General features: G+C 33.9%; 1 protein-coding gene across 1 annotated transcript in view; it reads left to right on the top strand.

Moving 5' to 3' along the window:
• The window catches only part of LOC136029413 (disheveled-associated activator of morphogenesis 1-like), a gene marked incomplete in the record, with an annotated part of 127,561 nt that overhangs the window by 88,052 nt on the left and 19,439 nt on the right, over positions 1–20,070 (top strand). Inside the window, 5 exon segments of the mRNA XM_065707780.1 lie at positions 3,579–3,776; positions 8,566–8,847; positions 10,790–10,907; positions 14,980–15,112; positions 19,184–19,310. Of these exon segments, the coding sequence (XP_065563852.1) occupies positions 3,579–3,776; positions 8,566–8,847; positions 10,790–10,907; positions 14,980–15,112; positions 19,184–19,310 (858 nt within the window).

Genomic DNA, 20,070 nt, shown 5'->3' with positions numbered 1-20,070 from the left:
TTCATCGCCTATCAAATGCTATTTGACAAAAACATTGAATTTTTGGGAAAAGGATATCCAACGACCAGAAACGTTCACTTTTATTCGTTTTTGCGTGTGCAGTTTTCGTATTTTAACCTTAAAATTAGCGGTTCCTATTACCAAGTTTATCCTATAATAAGCTATACTCTGATCTAATGACAACCACTAGGAATTCTTTCAATGAAAAGCTGCTACATTTATAAATTAGAGCAACTTAGACAAGTCAATAGGTAGTAATGTTTATTCGTTAAAATAAAAAGGGTTCGGGGTCTCGATAGACCTCAGGATAAGGAGTGGGGCAAATAAACAAATGCTTAGATCTCAGTCCTGGTATCGCTGGCTGTTTGGTTTGGAACGGAAATCAATGATGTGACCCTGTAAACTCAGCAAGAGTAGACCCAGCTCTAGATGGGTACTTCGAGAAATCTGAGGGAAAAACACTGGACGCGTCGGATGACTTGCCCCCAACCACACATTGGACTCCCGGCCGAAGGCATCAAATCAGGAGATCCGTGCCTGCGCAACGCAGACAATTGGTCAGCATGCGAATTTTTATTTTTTAAGTTTTAGGTCTCAGTGAAGTTTTTTATTACTTTTCTTTTTTTGGAGGGGGGTGCTTCCCTCCCTCACCCTTGTAGTGCCTACACTTTTTCTTGCAAAAATAAAGAAAATCAGAAACGGTTTATCAAGAAACGAGGAAAAAAGTGCAAAGATTGGCAACGTTCAATAACGAAACACTAGAAGGCAAAACCAAATGAAAACTATTGGAGCGAGATTTTCTCTTTAATTTACTTTATTGGATGAATTAATTGAATGATTTATAGAACTGCGTTAACCACAGCTTGTCAAATATAACGCTACTCAATTTTCAAGTGTAACAATAAAATGATGAATCATTTCATCTAGCCAAAAGTATTTTTTTAACACTAAAAATAAAAGCTACTCAAATAACAAGAAAATGCGAGCCCTGCAGAATACCGAGGGCGGGGTTACCAATGTGGGAGATAACCTGCACCCTGCTCTTCCACTACTGGTCTCTATATTGCTTTCAAGATACCCTTTCAAGAGTATGAAAGGGTTGAAAGGGTATTTATTGATAACAATGTTCAGTTCATGTTTTTTGAATATCTTTTCATTTAATTTACGTGGTTTTTGTTCGCTTTTAGCATTTCTTTCTAAAGGTAGGCTACAAAGGACAAAAAAAAACCTGCATCCATCTAGGAATTGTTCAAACCTGAAAACTGATATTTCAAGATGTTTATTGTATTTCAAAATTATGAAGTTTGTAGGCCCTTCATACCCTTTCAACCTTTCAACCCTTTTATACCCTTTCAAGAGTATGAACGGCATCCTGCATTTAGCAATTTCTTTCGAGCTATGTTGCAAATCACAAACCAGGTCGCTTCAAAAATACTAGCATACAGTCGCATAAGGGGGGGGGGGAAGCTAAAGTAAATTCCTCAATATTAATCCGAACGACCCGCCCTCTCTCAAAAAGATGTAAGGAATACTGTTCTGATAAATTTCTTTTCGTGTTTTGCCCCCTTCCTCAACACGAAAAATGCTATGACGCTCTTTTCTTAGTGTAGTGCGCTTGTACACTTATGCTTGGGCCAGATTTTTAACGATACCTGAAAGATTCGTTTTTATTGTGCTTGGTGATGGTAATTTTTGCTTAATTTATTGCTTTGTTACCTGCTATTTAATTTATTGATTTTTATTTAAAATCAGAACGATTTGTTTTTCATAAAATAAATAAAACCATAAGATAGAATTAGGCTTCTGTGTTTTTTTTCTTTTTAATGTAGCTTTGTCTCAAAATGATTCTAAATAAGGGTTTTACAATTAAAATCGAGTTGAAAATTTACAGAATTTGTATACGAATATCATATTTTTAAAGGCTGACCTGGTGATCATTTTTGTCGTCGCAACGACATCTCTGCTCATGCGCTGACCATGAAGGGATGATTCCATAACAAAATATTAACCAAGCAACTGATATTATTATTTGAAATATATATTTGCTAATAAAATCTAACCTATGATGCCACAAATTTTCAGAAATGTATTTTAAGGGGGGGGGGTGGCACCAAAAGTGTTTTTATTCTATTTTTTATACAGTTTTCTTGTAAATGTATTCTATACTATCGATTAAAAGTAAACAACAAGTAAATTTTAATGTGCTTTTTAAAATAATTTGCAGATACTTGTCTCAAATCTTCAACTAAATTTAATGTAACTATTCCAAGTATTTGTGTCGTCACTCATTGACTTTTTTTTCAAAAATTTGGGCCCTAAATGAATTTTCCCTGAGTCGTGAAATATCTAGATTTTATTTTTAATTTTCTTTTACATCGTAAAATGGTAGCATGGCAATTTTCAAAAAAAATTATTATGCGGTTTCCGAGAAAAGATTTAGAGATAATAACATTCACAAGTAAAATTATTGCTCGTTAATAAGATTAGGTAATCGAGGGCTACCCCACCTGCTTTAATTGTTGGAATACCACTTGTTCTGCTATGTATGGCACCCTTCTGCCATGTCACACCTTTCCAAGACACAGATAACGCAGTTCGAACCACGCGTGAGGCTCTTCTGCCGCAATTGACACGATCTACCTGTTCTGTACAATTTTTGAGCGTGGGCAAACCCTCAGTTGGCATAGCTAAAAATCGGATGATCCATCATGAAAAACGTCATCTATGATTTCAACTAAAAAAAATGAACTAAAAACTCAATGAAGATTTAATGCTAAAATTGCGTAAGACTCGGTGCTTAACGTTTTCTTAAGAGCATCCGGTTCTAGTATGCTTAAATCGAAGGTAAATAAATATTGTCGAACGCTTCGCAGCTTCTTTTATTTTTCTTCTTCTTGAAGAATAAAAAGCTTCTCCATGAAGTTTTTTTCTTTATTGGAATCTCTTCTTTGTTGGGGGAGGGGAGAGTGAAGGATCTCAGCTACCTATAGTATCGGCTTGAGTTTCACTCTGGTTCCCTATCCCACATGTAGAAATCTAAGATCTAAACTGCAACAAAATGCACAATTGACAAAAACACGCCACAAAATTGAACGTAAATTTGCTAACAGACTTGAGTAACAATTTTCATTGTTTTTGAGGGAATCAAACTCAAACATATTTAGATTAAGATTTATGGATATTGTGGAGTATTTAAATTTAAAAATATTTAATCAAGTTTCCCTCTTCTTTTTTTCGGGGGGGGGGGGGATAACATTGAGGGTCAAAGTTCATATCTGAGGTATGCAAAGTTTAATATTTAAAAAAAAAATTGAATGGTCTTTGTTTGTCTATGGTATAAGTCTATACGCATTCAGCGATTTTTTCATCTGTAGAAAAGACGAAAAGAAAAAAAAAACAAAATAAATTTGCATGTTAAGTGTTTTATCGTGAAATACGGAACATTTGCAATGTATTGTTAATAAGGATCTATGATCCTATATTTTTTTTTTTTTTTTTCAGCAACCTTGAAAATCATTTTTCAATCCAGATCAATATCATTTTTTCTGCCGAGTTTACATAATAATTATTTATTTTAGGTTGGAAGAAGTCACGTTCTGACCCATCCAACTGCTATACAGGTGATTGCACGAGGATTAACAACAGGATGTATGAAAACCAAAACAGCGGTCTTAGAAATCCTTGCCGCTGTTTGTTTGGTTCCGGGCGGACATAAAAAGGTTCTTCAGTCGCTCCAGGAATTCCAAGAATACGCCGGTGAAAGAACTAGATTTCAGGTATGCTCCCCATCCAAGTCATTCTTCAACACATAAATATTATTTATGGACCTATAAAATCGATTTGTGTCATTATGTCACTGGTGATTTGAACCAAGCGCCCATTTTTTGTTTATAAGTAAAAAAGAAAAGTACAACAACAAAAAATACAAACCATCCAAATAGAAAATTAGGAATAGATTTTGTCGAGGTTGGAAAGGTGCGGACCTCATTTTAAAACTTGAATAGAGCTCTGGTAGGATGTGGGGGTTTGTTGAAAATTAGTGGGTTTGCCTTAGAACAACCCTTTCAAAGGTTTTACTATGTCTCCTTGGAAATAAGTAGAGGTTTACGGTCTTCCCACAAGTAATATCTTTGCAAAGAGACTTTGGAATTTCGTTGGAGGCGAAGAAGGTAGTTGTGTCAAACAAAGCTGTAGGTTGGGAGGTATACCTAAGGTAGTCGTTCCAAAGTCTGTTCCGCGGATCCCTGAGAAAATTTTCGGGATTTGCAACTGAATATTTTCTCCTTCGAATCATATTTAAATTAATAATTTGAATTCAATAATTATGCATAGGATCAATAATAATAATAGATGAAGTTATGCACTTTTGAGACCACCTGTGCGGATTTTAAGATGTGGTAAAAATCCCTGATGAAATAAAATTGAAATTTGATTTCAGCTAGGTTAAGTTCCGCTTCAAGCAGATTGGAGAAGGGCGACTGTGATAGAGAAGACAGACCGTTTATGTCCCCTAATCTGAAAGAAACCCAGAAGACGTGCATAAGTTGTCACATTTCATAGTATTCAAAAAAAGTAACACTCTCGTGATTAAAAAAAGAAAAAAAAATCAGCTCTCCACCCATTAAGTTAAATTTTTGCAGGCCACTCTTTCTCTGAAAACTTTTCTGGGTGGTCATGCACGAAATTTCAAAGAAAATCCTGATTCTAAGGGTCTTCCTATGTGTAGCCCTGCCAATACCAAATGGGGATATCGTGAACGAATGAAATTCTCAAACTCATTGACGCACACAGAAATTTGATTTTTTAGAGGGGAGGAGGCAATAGGGTTTTTTACAGTTTGAATAAGAAGCACTAAAAATTTGGAAATATTAAGAATTTCAATGTAGAGACCTGAACCTCCACCCTCCACTGCTGCTACGCACTTGTCTGTCCAGACTGATTTAATTTCTCAGGGGGGTTTCACTTTTATGAATTGATTTTTAAACAAAAATTTTATAGTAAAAAGGATGTGTTTTATTTTAAAACAAAACCCTTAAGTAGTTTGAATTCCTTCCAAACTTTTCCCCTCAAGCAATCGCTTTAGACGAGATAATGATTGGGGCACTTGCTTAAAGCAGAAAATTCATTTCAAAATCCCTATGAGCCTGTATTAAAACCTTATTAGCTTGTATTATATACGTAAAGCCTGTGTTAGAAAGTTGCCTTTTAAATTACAACCTTTTTTTTAGAAGGGAAGGGGGAACATCTAGTATAAAGTTTACCGCTACCTAAGCTACTTTATTGAAAAATCTTGATATAAGCTAAATATTGCTTCTTTCTTACTTATTTTTCAATAGTTTGAAGACAATTAAACCACAAAACCAAAATAGCCTGATTATGTAATTCCTGTCATAAATCAGAATTGCATTTTTTGGGTCAAATGATTCTGAAATTGGGTAGAGAGCAATTGTTAACTGTATTTAAAATCGTTCCAGTTTTAAATTTTCAAACAAAATTTAGTAATAACTAAGCTACATATAATCAGGTAAACGTCATAGTTACATTTTTTCGAAAAACCATAGTTATCACGAACGGAGGAAATATAAATGAAAAAAAAATTATAAGGTCATTTAAATGCGGTTTTAAATCGCGATTTCACTCTAAGTTGGTAAAAAGCAAATAATTCAAACCTCAATACCATCAGGATTTAGTTATAATTATAATCGCTTTAGGCAGAATATGTAGGCCATTTAGGGTAGTTTGCGAATATTTCGCAATTCTAACTTCAAGCGATTTAGTGGCTTTTGTTGGTACTTTCGGCGTTTCTTTACTCGCCATAGGGTAGCATTTTAGCATGAATTTTTTTGGCTTATAACAAAATACCAAAATTATGAAGGACATGGTTTGATTTAACACGTGTAAACGTTTCACCCGCCATGTGGGAATTAATATCTTTTATTTTTCATGCGTAATCAATGTCTCTTCGGAATCCTAATAAAAAACTCGTTGACCTTTTGTCTGGAAGTCAATTTTTACTACCAAGGCGGCAAGAGTTAGTGAACTGAGCTTCAGAAATTGCGAAATCTCTGTAAAAGTAAATATCAGAATTGGTGTTCATTTTAAGTCCGAACTAGATATTATTAAATGCCCAATAAGAATAAAGCAATTTTCATACAACACCAAATTCGACAAAGGACAAAAAAGTGACAAAAGTCCTTCAAACTTAAAAAGAAACACATGTCATATTTTTGTCAAGTTTCAAATGAATGAATTTTTTCAAATGAATTTTTGTCAAGTTTCAAGTTTCAATTGCATGATAAATGAGACACATTTCGTGAAGAAAATTGAAAACTCGTGATTTGGAAAAAAAAAACTGTTCACTGTCTCAGAGCTTTCTTCCAATCTGTTTCATTGAAAGTAAAAGCCAATCATGAAGTATAATGTCATACTACTTTACTCTACAGAAGCAAACGAAGGAAAATTTTTGATTATTTAAGGGTTAAATTAATAAGGGTTATGTTAGTCGTTGTTGCTCAATATTCTACATATGTTTTTCTTCAATTTCTTTCTAATATTTCTTCAATCTTTCTATTTTCTGCATAATTTTTGGCTTCGTGGCCAAAAAGGCCGAAAAAAGGCCGCTTCGTGGGCTTTTTTCACTTCCCCTCGATCCTTTTGCTCGCTACTGTCGGCATCTCGGACATCAGGTCCTCACCGACTTGTTATCACGAGTTAAATCTTCAAATTTTTTTTATATATAACCATTACATAACCATTTTCAGGGTTCCAAGATTATTCTGCATAAATTACCACGTTTCTGGCTTGATTAACTTAGTCTATTCTTCAGGGCATGTAATTTGACAAAAAACGTTTTGCGACGAAAAGAAGCCTTTATCTAGTATTGTAAAGGGCAAAAGTAACAATCCTTTTAACCCGGTGTCAATAATTTTCCACTTTTTTTTAAAGAGCATTTCTTATCAACAAAAAAATGCTATTTTTTAGAATCATTCCTTCTTGCTTGAGTAATCAATAATTGTCTACTCAGCCCACTGATTCCATATTCCACAAATAGAAAATAAGAATTATTCGATGCTGTATAGCAGGCCTGGGGTAAACAATTGCTTTCCGCAACAAATTTCCTCAATTTTTGAAGAAAGAAGTTGAGCTACATAAATAAACTATTAGGAATACAATCATCGTCTCCTGAAACTACTGGAAGTTTCAATCCCGTGGGTCAAGTGCTTTCTTCTTAAAAATTAACAAAAACTGTCCGTAAAGTTATCTTCTACCCTGTTTTGGTTTGATCGAAAAGTGATGTTTACCCTACTATGCAATTCATTTCTAAGATTTTGAATTAGGTTCCCCACAGCGACAGAAATAGCACTTTGAAGAAAATTGGACTCTAAAATCTAGTTCTTCCTTCTAAATGTCCCATCTTCTGCTAATATATTATGCCTGTCTATTCACAACAGTCCTACTAATGGGTAAACCTATTGCCAAAATTAATGGATCTATAAAAAGCCAGGCTTTTAATCTACTGTATCTAAAAAGGGAGCCCTTTTTGAAAAGTTTAAAGAACTGGCGGCGAAGTGTAGGAGTGATATTAATGTTTTGTATTTTAAGAATCTCTGTAAAACTGATGGACCACTCTGATTCTTTGAAAAAAAAAATCCATTTTTTCGTTTCCTGAGAATTCAGCTTTTTTTGGTTTACCATGACTTCTTTTTTTTTTGCTGAATGGTATTGAGATTCATATACCTTTCTGGGTAAAAAAAAGAACATACCGGATTATATTAATCAAATTAACAGTCGTTTTTGTATTTCATGCAGCGCGTCCTTAATCTCTTATCTAAAGCAGTGCATCTCAAAGTGTGGGTTGTGACCCAGCTCTGAGTCGTAGGGCAATTTTGTTAGGTCGTGAAAGTTTTGTAAAAATCCCAATAGTTTTTATTACATATTATTATTTTATATATTCTATTTAGCATCAGTTTGACATCAGGAGCAATGGCAAAGTGTGTATTTGTGCTCTCTGGTTTAGTTTTATCACTCGTGCACACTGTGCTGTTAAGGCTGCTTGGTGCATTTTCCCATGGTGCTTCCCGTCTATGCACTTCGCTTTCTTAAGACGTTTATGGCCCCTCCTAAACGCCATCTAGCTTTATTACCATATTTTTATTCCACTGGGAGAAAATGAAGAAAACAAAACCTTACTTAATTTGCTAAATTTTCAAAAGAACATATTTTTTTTGTAACGTATTTTGTACTTGTAGCCTACAGAGATTATTATTATAAAATTTGTAGGTGTGAAACAAACAAGCAAATAGCTATGTCTTTTGTTAATTTTTTTTTTTAACCTTTTTTTTTGATAAGGTGAATCGACACAAAATTCGAAAATCTTGTATTAAGCTGAAGTAAAAAAAAAAAGGTTCTGGAAATGCTGATCCAAGGCATAAAAAGAGACGATCCATATGATCTATGCGGTGTCTCTGAAATATCACAAACACTGGTGAAATTTCGAGATAAAGTGAGAAACAGGTCCTATCGTAATATTCAATCTCCGTTGAAACTATCGATCTTCTCTTTTAGACACTCATCAACGATCTGGGAAGAAGTCATCGAAGCTTTACAGATGAGGTGGCACTAAAAACTGCCGTAATGTGTCTGATTAATGCAGTGCTTAATTATGGCCCTGGGGAAGAAAGTCTAGAATTCCGACTGCATTTAAGATACGAGCTTTTTAATCTTGGAATTGAGCCAGTTCTTGATAAGTTGCGAAAATATGAAAATTCTACCCTGGATAAACATCTTGATTTCTTTGATATGGTTCGACATGATGATGAACGAGAATTATCAAAAAGGTTTGACGAGGTAAGTGAAAAAATATATTTTGTGATCTTTATGTGAATAAAGATAACTATACACATTCTTCAAAAGCGACACAAGTAGCTTCTACCGTTTTTGAACATTAAATTAAAAAAAAGGAACAATATGTTATTTTAACCCTGAAAGCAAAATTAAAATCCAATATTTAGTGATCTATAGTATGTGGACTCGTCGTAAAGTGTCGAAAAGTCTAGGGTGCATTTGAAGTCTGGAGCATTTTTGCTTGTAATACGGGCTAACTAGCTGTGCTAGGCCTTACCCAGGGAAGAGCCGTTGGTCTCACGGTTCTCCATAACCTAAAGATTTAAACAACGTCTATTTTTTTTACCAAAACCCTCCTCCTGTCCTAGTTGAAGTTTATCAATTCGAAGTTCGAGCTGTTTTGTTGTAATTCAATTACTTACGTAAATTTAAAATTTGCTTTCTTTGTTTTTATTTACTTTATTTATTATACTGTTTCAATCTTTTATTCTTTACTAGTCTGTCTACCTTAAAATTATTTTTGCTTTCCGCTAAAAGAGGGTCCTAGAAATGCACCCGGAATATCCAGCTTTTACTTTGTTTATTGATAAAATAAAATATTATCCTTTGCTTTCTTTATGTATGATAGTAAAAAAGAAAGAAAAAGAAAAGAAGCCATCAATGCTATAAAATTGATGAGATACGATTAAATTTATCCTATAAAAAGTCATAGGGCAATGCACTGAGTGGTCACTTGTGATAGCACACTTTCCAAATCGAGAAAAAATTACGTGGAGAACGAATCCAGGAAAGGCTTAGGGGAGTCCGACCAGAGCGTCATCCTCTTGATTCTGTATAGCCAGGAAAAACTTTTGATCTTCTAATTTGTTTTCTATTCAAAATGATTTTTTTTTGTAATGAGAGAACACTATTCAGCACATTTGTTCCGGAATAATTGACTGTGGGTTTAACACTGTGTTATTCACTTCCTCTTATATTCTTCGATCCATCGCCTTTTTTCACGTGTAAATGAACGTTTTGTAAGCTTTGTTGCACACACCAAAACAGAAAAACAGAAAAATGATAGAGAAAGAAAGGGTAGAAGAAATAGACTAAAATCCAAATTCCCTTATCGCGTATTAGTCCTCAGACAAAAAGTGGCAAACTCTGTATGCGACAATTCGAAGTGACACCACAAGGCTAGAGACTTCTTCTGCATATTCCTTAGCTCTGATGCCTATAAGATTTAATAATTCACAAAATATAAATAACGTAGGACTGAAGAACCCCTGTTTGTTATTTTAATTACATTGTCAAACCTGTGATAGTAAATAACATACAGAAGGTAATAAGGGACACAGGGTATAGAGGGAGATGGGTGAAGATCTTTCTGTATTCACCAGAGAGGTTTTGCGAACAACAACGACAGTAATACTTTGTCTAAAATTGGGTTTGTCACTTTTTATATTCATTTTACAAAAAAAAAAGATTTGACTGAAGATGTGTATTAAGGAACTGTTACTTAGCAGTCTATTGCTTATTATTGCATTTTTACTATTAATGAATTAAAGTTTAATATTATAATGTTAAATTTAATATCATAGGTTAATCAATTGAATAATTCATTGCAGCTGCATAATTAAATATTATTTAATACTACATACTATACATGCAGCTATAAATTCTAGCTGCATAATTAAAGATTATTTAATACTATATACTATACATGCAGCTAAAAATTGTAGCTGCATAATTAAATATTATTTAATACTACATGCTATACATGCAGCTATAAATTGTACCTGCATTATTAAAGATTATTTAATACTATATACTCTTGTATTCGATTCAACGTATTTTTTTTATAAGACAATTGTTTTTCGCTATTTTTAATAATTAGATGAGATAAAAGGTTCTATTCTTTCCATAAAGAAAGAAAAATTTACTCCTTCTTTTTGATTTTTAGATGTCATTGGACCTAAGCAACACATCAGCAATGTTCGAGTACTTACGGAAGCGATTAACTCACACGCCAGCATATCCTCATTTTATGTCTATGCTACAGCATTGTCTACTGTTGCCACGTACGTTACTTATTTATTATCGTCACTGAAAAATAGCAAATGTAGTTGAAAAAGTGTTGTGACTCAAAAATTTTCGGTATCCTTACTCCCTTGATATGTCTCACGAAAGTACCAATCAGGTTCTTAAAAGGGGGACTTATTTGTCTAACTAAAAATTACATTCACTTGCTTCTCTAGATTTGTTGGCCAGGATTAGTTAACATGAAGCATTATTTACCGTGGTTTTTAAAACCTGGGCTACTTTTATAATTTGGGAAACGAAAAACCTCCATAAAAATGAATCAAAGGAATTAAAGTACACTGTTTAACCCGGAAGTATTGGGCAATAATCTCTCTTTTTGTTCTCCTTACAATTTTATTTAATATTTTAGTATTAACGTAATTTTTTAACCAAGGAATACGAGAAGGTCAAGGGACTTCACCTCGTCAAGGACTCCTCTCTCGTCAAGTTTTACAAATACATTCAAATACAAGTTAAAAAAATATTTGTCAAGCTATATATCAATTTTATAAAAGTAAGGTTTCCTGTGTTCTTTTCTCCAAAACTTTTCGTGACAGTTTTGCCCCAACTCGTACAGAAGCGAGCGACGCCTCTTCATCTCTACTCTTGGCTCATTGTTAATGAACGGTGGAAATCTTATCATAATCGAAGTGAAGAACAGTTGATGCTCATCTTACTCAAAACAGAAAACTAAAGTAAATGAGATGCTAGGGTTGACTTTCTTTCTGCGATGATGAGAGCAATTATTTATATAAGAAGCATGGCTCTCACCCTTCTTCCAAAACTTATTTTGAAAACCTCCTTTTTCAGTTTTTAGTTACAATAATAGAAAGGAAGGAAAAACCCAAGTCCGTATCAGTTGAAAACCATAATTTTGGTGGATTAGGTGAAAAATTAACCCATATAATATCAGTTAGTAACATATGTTAAAGTGTCGATAGCGTTGATTCGGAAGTTAAAGTTACATAGTAACAGAAGAACTCCTGTAAAAAAAATCTTGAGACAAAAAAAATCTGTTTTTCTTAGTTGTTTAAAATTTCAATTAGGAGCAGAAGAAGGCGAATCAGGGCTTAAAAAGACAGTTTAAGTACCTTGCTTTTGACATACGCATTAGGAATAATCTGACTGAATCACAGCTTTTTTACTAAGAACTTATTAAAAACAATAGACTGGCGTAGGAGCGTTCAGCATTTCTAAGTAAAGATTGTTGATTCATAAACAAGCAAAATACATAAACAACTCAAAAACGAAAAGAAAAATCTAATAAGTACCCCTCTCAACTTAAAGAAATATAAATGCAATACGAAAACCTTTGGGGGCAGTGGGTAGGTGACACACCGCATTCTAAAATCGTCTTGTGGGTTTTAAAATATGATTTCTCCATGGCTTCCTCACTTTTCTATGAAAAGTGAAGGGTGTGATGTATGTGCCCTCTCAGGTCGTCATCTTAGAAGAGCTTCGAGTCGTACGCAGTTCTGATTGCTATATCGATTCATTTGGACAGATATCGACGTCTAGTTTTTTTCAGTTAATCTTTGCGTTGAAGTGGCATTTAATTCTCCCTTGGTGCATATAAGCACGATTTCCTGCAGTATCCAACTGAGAAACCTTCCCCTCCCCTTCCCCCACCCACGAACAAAATCAAGCAAAAATCAAACCACGCAGAATTCAGTCAGACATTACTCAACCAACTAATATGACCTACAAAACTCAATTAACTAAGAGCATCGAAGGTTTATGTCTTTTAAGTCTTCCTTGATGCATATAAGCACGATTTCCTGCAAAATTCAACCGAGAAACCTCCCCCCCTCCTACCCGCAAACAAAATCAAGCAACAATCAAACCCCGCAGAATTCAGTCGGGCATTGCTCAACCAACTAATACTCGGCTATAAAACTCAAAAACCATAGCCAACGGAGAGCATCTGAAGACAAGTCAGCAAAAAAAAAACATATACGAAACATATCAAACAAGTGAGGACCCTGGCCTCTCTCTTCGTTCATATGCTGATTTTGGAAGAGCTTCTAGTGGTATGCAATACTCGATATCTATTTCAATATATTCCAACAAGTATCGATATCAAGCTTCTTGTTAAATTCCTCGCTGTAGTTAAAAAAAAAAATCTCCCGCGTTTAGTACATTAGCCCTTTTTAGATAATTACGTAGTATGTGTATGCTGTTATTAATGGTTTAAACTGGCGTGTTTAGTTAGACTTACATGTCAAGACATGTCTCTGTCCAGGCAGTTCTTGGCCCTATACATAATTAAATTTAAATATAACAAGCTTTTTCAACTGAAAGTAAGGAGCAATATTACAACGTAAAAGGAACAGAAATTATTCGGGCAGAAATTATTCCCCTCGTTTTTCGTAAATCAGGGAGATTTTCCAAGGCTCGTAGCTTTTGATGGTAACATTAAACTTCACGAGTTTTATATTTTTAAAATTAGAGTAAAAAGACAGTTCTTGGGATATATTAACAGTTATCATATTTCTTTTTTTTACAGTTTCAGTTACTATTGTCCCTAGTCGCTCATTACTTACTTTCGTTACCACTAGTTCCTTAACCTAGACATGCATGTGATCGCTGCTTATTACTCAATCGAGTAAAAACCCGACCTAAAAAAACCTTTTAAATAAAATAAGCAAAATCAAACCGCGCATGATTCTGCCCAGTTACAATCAATACGTCGACCTAATGTGAAATTAACTGACCTAAATTTAGTCTAAAAACTGAATCCAAGCTATAAAAAAAAAAAAAAACTGAAAACCTCCCTATGTGAAACGCCAAACCAAAAATCTAAACGTGTTGCAAAAACGATGTGATAGTTCGCCTGGTAGCCATCTTCATATTTAAAGCATCTAGTTCAGATTTTTGAATCTATGCAAGATTACGCCTCTGAAATTTTCTCTTATTTTCTTTTATCACCTCCCACATCGTCTTTAGTTTTGTCAAGTTCATAGGACAGTAACAACAACAAAAGTTTGAAGATTTAACCTAAATTTGACCAACTGTATGTGACCCCCTGTATCTGCTACTCACAATTTTTGCATTGCATATACTTGCGGTTAAGAATTTGGCAAGAAGCTATTAAAAATTTGGGTTCTCTTTTCTTTCAAAAAGAAATGACTGAATATTAGCCTGTTGAAGATCCACAACCTACATTTGAATTTGTGGTGAAATTTGATTTATCCTCATAAAATCAAAAAGTATAATTCAATGCCATTTTGTGAGTTTGAAGTACTTGCAGGGATGAAATAAGAAGCAGAATTACCAAATCTAAATGTATATGTAGATAATTGTTTTCAATTTATATGCTACTGCTTTAGAGTTAGGACAATTCAGTATTTGATTTACTAAATTTGTCTTGAATTATATCACATAATTAGCTATAGTTTTGTAGCCGGTGTTCTAATCCAGGATGGGGAGGGCTCCAACTGTTAAGAAAGTACTCCATCTGGCAATATGCAACGAAAAAATGGAAACCGACGTTGTCTAAATTTTTTTCCTCATTTCCAATGAGGAATTTTTTTCCAATGAATCTGTCTATTAGTTCGCAGACACACAATTATTGCTTGGAAGACATAAACAGATCTAGTACCATCTTTTCGCAACAAAAATATTATTACCCGCCATGGTTCTATCCCATAACGGTGTGTGTGCAGAAAGTGCTTTTTAAGGCTAAATAGACAAAGAAAAAGAAGCGGATATGTTAAAAAAATTTTGCCTCACGGAGGCCTAGACCCCTTTACTTTTTCCCCCCTGGCACTTCTTTGTATGGATTTAATGCAAAAAATAATCTCAATTCCCTCCCAACGGGTGAGAAGTTGTGGTTTGCTTATTTTTTACTGGTAACCAATGTTGAAAATCACTTTTCAAAAAGTACTAACCCCATGCAATATTAAATAGAGGGGAATCTTCAAAAACAAACACATGGGTAAAAAAAAGGAATTTCAGTCCATACAGCTGAAAAAGCTTTATTTCACAAATGTGAACCGAAAAAACACCTTATTTTAATCATAATTCCAATTAAATGATTATATAATGAAGTTTTTCTCTTTATATTTCTAGTGGATTATAGCTCTCATCCACAACATTGGCTTTTATTTGACCGACTTGTTCAACAAATTGTCCTTCAAAGTGAAAATGGATATGACCCAGATGTTAGTCCTCTGAATATCAATGTCAAAGAAGTTGTTCATCTGTAAGTTTCTCTTAATAACTACATTTTAACACTGACTAATCTTGATATAACTAATTTAAAACTTGATGACTCACAGAAGAATCTCACTGGTAGAAAATCTACTTATTCTAACTGCACTTAGTCCATGATGACTTTGAGCCATCTTCTTTTTTTTACAGAAGATTTCCAACAAATTTATAAAAAATGAACTCAAAAAAATGGAAAAACCAGAACACTGTGAAACAGAAATCGACCGCTTCTTTTAGGGCAAACAATCGCTCTCATGACAAAAATATTTAACATTTTAAAGAAAGTATTTGAGCTAGGCCACTAAAGATTTAAAAATATGTAAGATTTAATATTCGAGCTCATTTTGGAAATTTTCTTTCACCTTGTTGTAGGGCCGTTCCTAGAGTTAATGGCACCTGGGACAAAATTAGGCCTGTTCTCTGCCCCGAAAAAAATGTTGTGTGAAATAGAAAGTTGCTGACGAAACTGCATGTAGCAAGATCCTATTTGCAGACGTTTCCTTCCCTGGAGCTCAAAAGTTTGGTATCACTGCTTTTATTGGATATTAATCCTAGTACCAGACGTTCCCATCCCTAGAGCTATAAAGTTTGGCATCACTGCTTTCATTGGATGTGAATCCCGGTACCAAACGTTCGTTTCCCCAGAGCTCAAAATTTAAGCATCACTGCTTTCATTGGATGTGAATCCCAGTACCAGACGTTCCCTTCCCTAGAGCTCAAAATGTCGGCATCACTGCTTTCATTGAATGTGAAAGCTAGTTTTAGACTTTCCCTTCCCCAGAGCTCAAAAGTTCGGCATCACTGCTTTCGTTGGATTTGAATACTAGTATCAGACGTTCCCTTCCCAAGAGCTCAAAAGTTCGGCATCACTGCTTTCATTGGATGTGAATTCTAGTACCAGACGCTCCCTTCCGTGGAGCTCAAGATTTTGGCATAAGGGATTTCATTGGATATGAATCCTAGTAATGGATGTTCCCTTCCCTGGAGCTCAAAAGTTCGGCATCATTGCTTTCATTGGATGTGAATCCTAGTACCAGATATTCCCATCCCTGGAGCTCAAAATTTCGGCATCACTGCTTTCATTGCATGTGAATCCTAGTACCAGACGTTTGAGCACATATTCTCAGCTCTTTTTCAGGGGTTTTCTTCCTTAAAGTTCAAAAAAATGATTTCGTCTCTCGCTAAAGTTACAGGACTAGTAGTTTGAGGCTATCTGATATAGTTATATGCAAAATAAAGCGACTTGTTGTTGATGAATGCTTTAATTTTTCATGTTTGTATTCTCCTGTTTTACTTCTTTAAATAAGCAGTGTACAAAACTTTATTCTTCAAGTTTTTGATTTTCGAGCTCTCAATCCATCAACAGATTTCCAATAATACTTTGAATACTACAAAATTTTACTTATAATTTTCACCTACAATTCTGTTTCTTGTTAAGATTTGTCGATTTCTCCAAGATTACATCTTTACGATTTTCTTTACTTTGTACCAACACCCAAAATGTCTTTAGTTTTCGCCAAGTTCATTGGACAGCAGCCAAAAGTTAAAAGGTTGAAGTGTCAAAAAATTTCTTTGCTACTTACAAACTAAGAACAATTTTTGCATTACATATATTTGTGGTTAAGAATTTGGCCAAAAGTTATCAAACGTGGGTTCTTCTTTCAAGAAGAAACGTCGGAATATTAACCTATTTGGAAATCTACATTTGCATCTGTGGTGAAACCGGTTTTGCGCCATAAATTCAGAAAGAATAATTTAATGCCGTTTTGCGAGCAAAACTATCAAAATCCTGATTTATGTAGATAACTGTTATAATCTGGTATAACATTGCTTTAAACATAGTAAAATTTGGTATTTGACATACTAGATTCGTCTCGAAATATATCAATTAACTTTAGTGGTGTAGCCAGACTTTAATCCGAGACGGGGGATGAGACAAGGGCCGATCTAGAGCAAAATCTTGGGGGAGGCCCAATGTAACACGGGTGCCAATGAACAAATCTATTGGGGGAACGTAACGAAGGTGCCAATAATTGAACAAGTTGATAAATTTATTCTAATAAAGAGTAAAAAAAAGAAATGAGAGCACTAGAAAAATCTTGGAGGGACCCAGGGTCCCCCTTGATCCTCCCCCGGGAAGAGAGGATATAACTGTGGAGATAGTATTTTTACTAGATAATATACAACGAGGAAATAAGAACTGACCTTGTTTATATTTTATATCGCACTTGTGAAGACTTAGATCCTCGAACCTCTTCACTCTAGATGGGTCATTGAATAGCTTTAATGCGCAAAATAATCCTAGCTCTTTCTAAATTGGTTTGGAATAAGTTATGTATTGAGAAGTGGCGATTTGATCATTTTTGTCCATGTACCTATCTGTTAGTTCGTGGAAACAAAATTACCATTATGAAATTCTTAATCTGTAGAAAGAAAAGAATCTTTTATTTAAAATCAAGAATAATTAAATCAACTATTCAAACAAATCCAAAAATAAAATTTTGCAAACTCAATAAGTATATACCAAGAAATAACTAATAAATTAAACAGACCTTAGTGTTAAAGAGATAACCTTTCAAATTATCATTTCTTACAAGAGGGCTGTTACAATGACTAACTTTATTTTGGGGCCAGGAAACTATATATATATATAAATATATATATATATATATATATATATATATATATATATATATATATATATATATATATATATATATATATATATATATATATATATATATATATATATATATATATATATATATATATATATATATATATATATATATATATATATATATATATATATATATATATATATATATGATAATATTTTATATATATATATATATATATATATATATTATATATATATATATATATATATATATATATATATATATATATATATATATATATATATATATATATATATATATATATATATATATATATATATATATATATATATATATATATATATATATATATATATATATATATATATATATATATATATTACTGTTTGAAACGCTTTTTTCAATAAAGAAATAGGATAGGAAAATGGATTGATAGATCTATTTTCAAAGTAAAACTACAAATACTGTTGAAAATATTTTTCTCCTCGTAAACGACTGCCTTTATGGGATGGAGAACGTTTCTTCAGTATACCTGATCATGGCTGCCCCTTAAATAATGAACCCCAGCCCATGGTCTTACTCTAGAAGAACGAAGCATAATTGGACAATACTCGGTACTAACTTGTTTTCAAATTCTTCACTATTTTAGAAAATTTAGCAGTTGTAGAATTTCCTTCTCTATATTACAGATTTGAGCTTAGAATTTTTTTGTACACAAAACATAGAAAGAGCATGGCAGCTGTCTAGCCTCAGGAGTCTCATTTAATTTTGTTTGAATTTCATTTAAATGAAATTTAAATAAGATTAATATTTGAAATAATTTAAAAATGAATGTAATTTGAATAGCTAAAACCTCAAAATTCTTTAGCAAAACTTACTTAAAAAATTCACAAGCGATGGAAAATTCCGTTCGTACTTTTCTGAATTTATCACACAAAGTTACTTTAGAGTTGCATTGAAACTTGAGAACTATGATTATGAATTTCACCAATTTTGTACATGTGCCTCTACCTCCTCCAAATTTACGTTTTTAGAAAATTCATGATTATATTCTAAGTCAGGCAAAGCTTTCCCTTTGATATATTAAACGTGAAATTTGAGCGTCCACGAAAGTTTACTTTCCCTCGCCCCTCTCCCAGCCGCAGGGGCCCTTTGCATCCTGACCCCTTTAAACCAATCGATACAACAGGTCCTAGTAAAGACCCTATTCTTAAAGGTGCCACAGAAAACAATCTTTACGATGAACTCGAACTGAAGATTTAGTTTCACCCGTTATTGGTACCCCAACATGATTTCGCAATTAGACAATGTATATTGATTCTGAGGAACAACGAAACGCGTCAACTATAGGTTTCATAACGACTACTTTGAGAAGTAATTACAGCAACTAAAACACAATAAAGGTTGAATTTCCTTTTTAGGCTTGCTACTGAGGAAGAACTAATTGCCGCCAGGGGAAGGGCAGAAGAGTTAGAAAAAGAAAATATTGACATTGTCAATCGATTAACAAACAAAGAGCAAGAGCTAGAGGCCCGATTGCAAGAAAAGGTAGAGTGTTTTCTTTCCTTCTTTACCCCTTGTTTGCAAAACAAAGTTCAAAATGGCTTTTGAAGGTAGCAAAAGGTAAAGTGAGCAGCATACCAATAAGAAGATGTAATGGAGCCAGATAAAGGATCTTTTGAGTTAGTAAGCTTGGCATGGACTTAGCTATGGCTTATTGGAGGCGGGAACATGGGTACCACTTTCTTTATTAATTTAGCTTTATACTCGCAACTGAGGACCATGATATTTCTAGCAAGGGCGTAATTTATTCAAAATCCTGGGGGGGGGGCAAAGTAGGAACCGATTTTCCCAGGTCATGTGAAAATGATCAAGTGAAAAATTAAACATATAGTAGCCTACCATAAAGGCAAAGGTATATCTAAAGAAAACTGATCCGTTTCTGTGGATGCTTGAATTATGTAGACATATCTTAGTATTTAAAATATTTTTAGGGACGCTAAAGTTTAGCTGGGGGTGAACTGGGGTCTCAGGGGAAGTTTCCCCCTCCCGCCTCTGTCCTATAGCAAATTAAGCCCCTGGTTTCTAGGAGTAGAGAGAGCCCAATCATTTCCTCTAGTTATATCAATGGATTGGGACGTTAAGTAATAATTAGCATACTTTCAGTCTCTTAAAAACAAGCCTTTGCCCTCCAGCACAAAAGAAGAAATCCTAAGGGCAAACCACTCATCAGAAACTTGGGCAAGAATCCTGAAGCAATCATGTTTCTCTTTAAAGTCATACTTTTTGAAATATTTTAAAGGCATTC

The sequence above is a fragment of the Artemia franciscana genome, chromosome 7 (assembly GCF_032884065.1).
Source record: "Artemia franciscana chromosome 7, ASM3288406v1, whole genome shotgun sequence".
Classification (NCBI taxonomy): domain Eukaryota; kingdom Metazoa; phylum Arthropoda; class Branchiopoda; order Anostraca; family Artemiidae; genus Artemia; species Artemia franciscana.
This window is presented reverse-complemented; position numbering and strand designations above follow the sequence as displayed.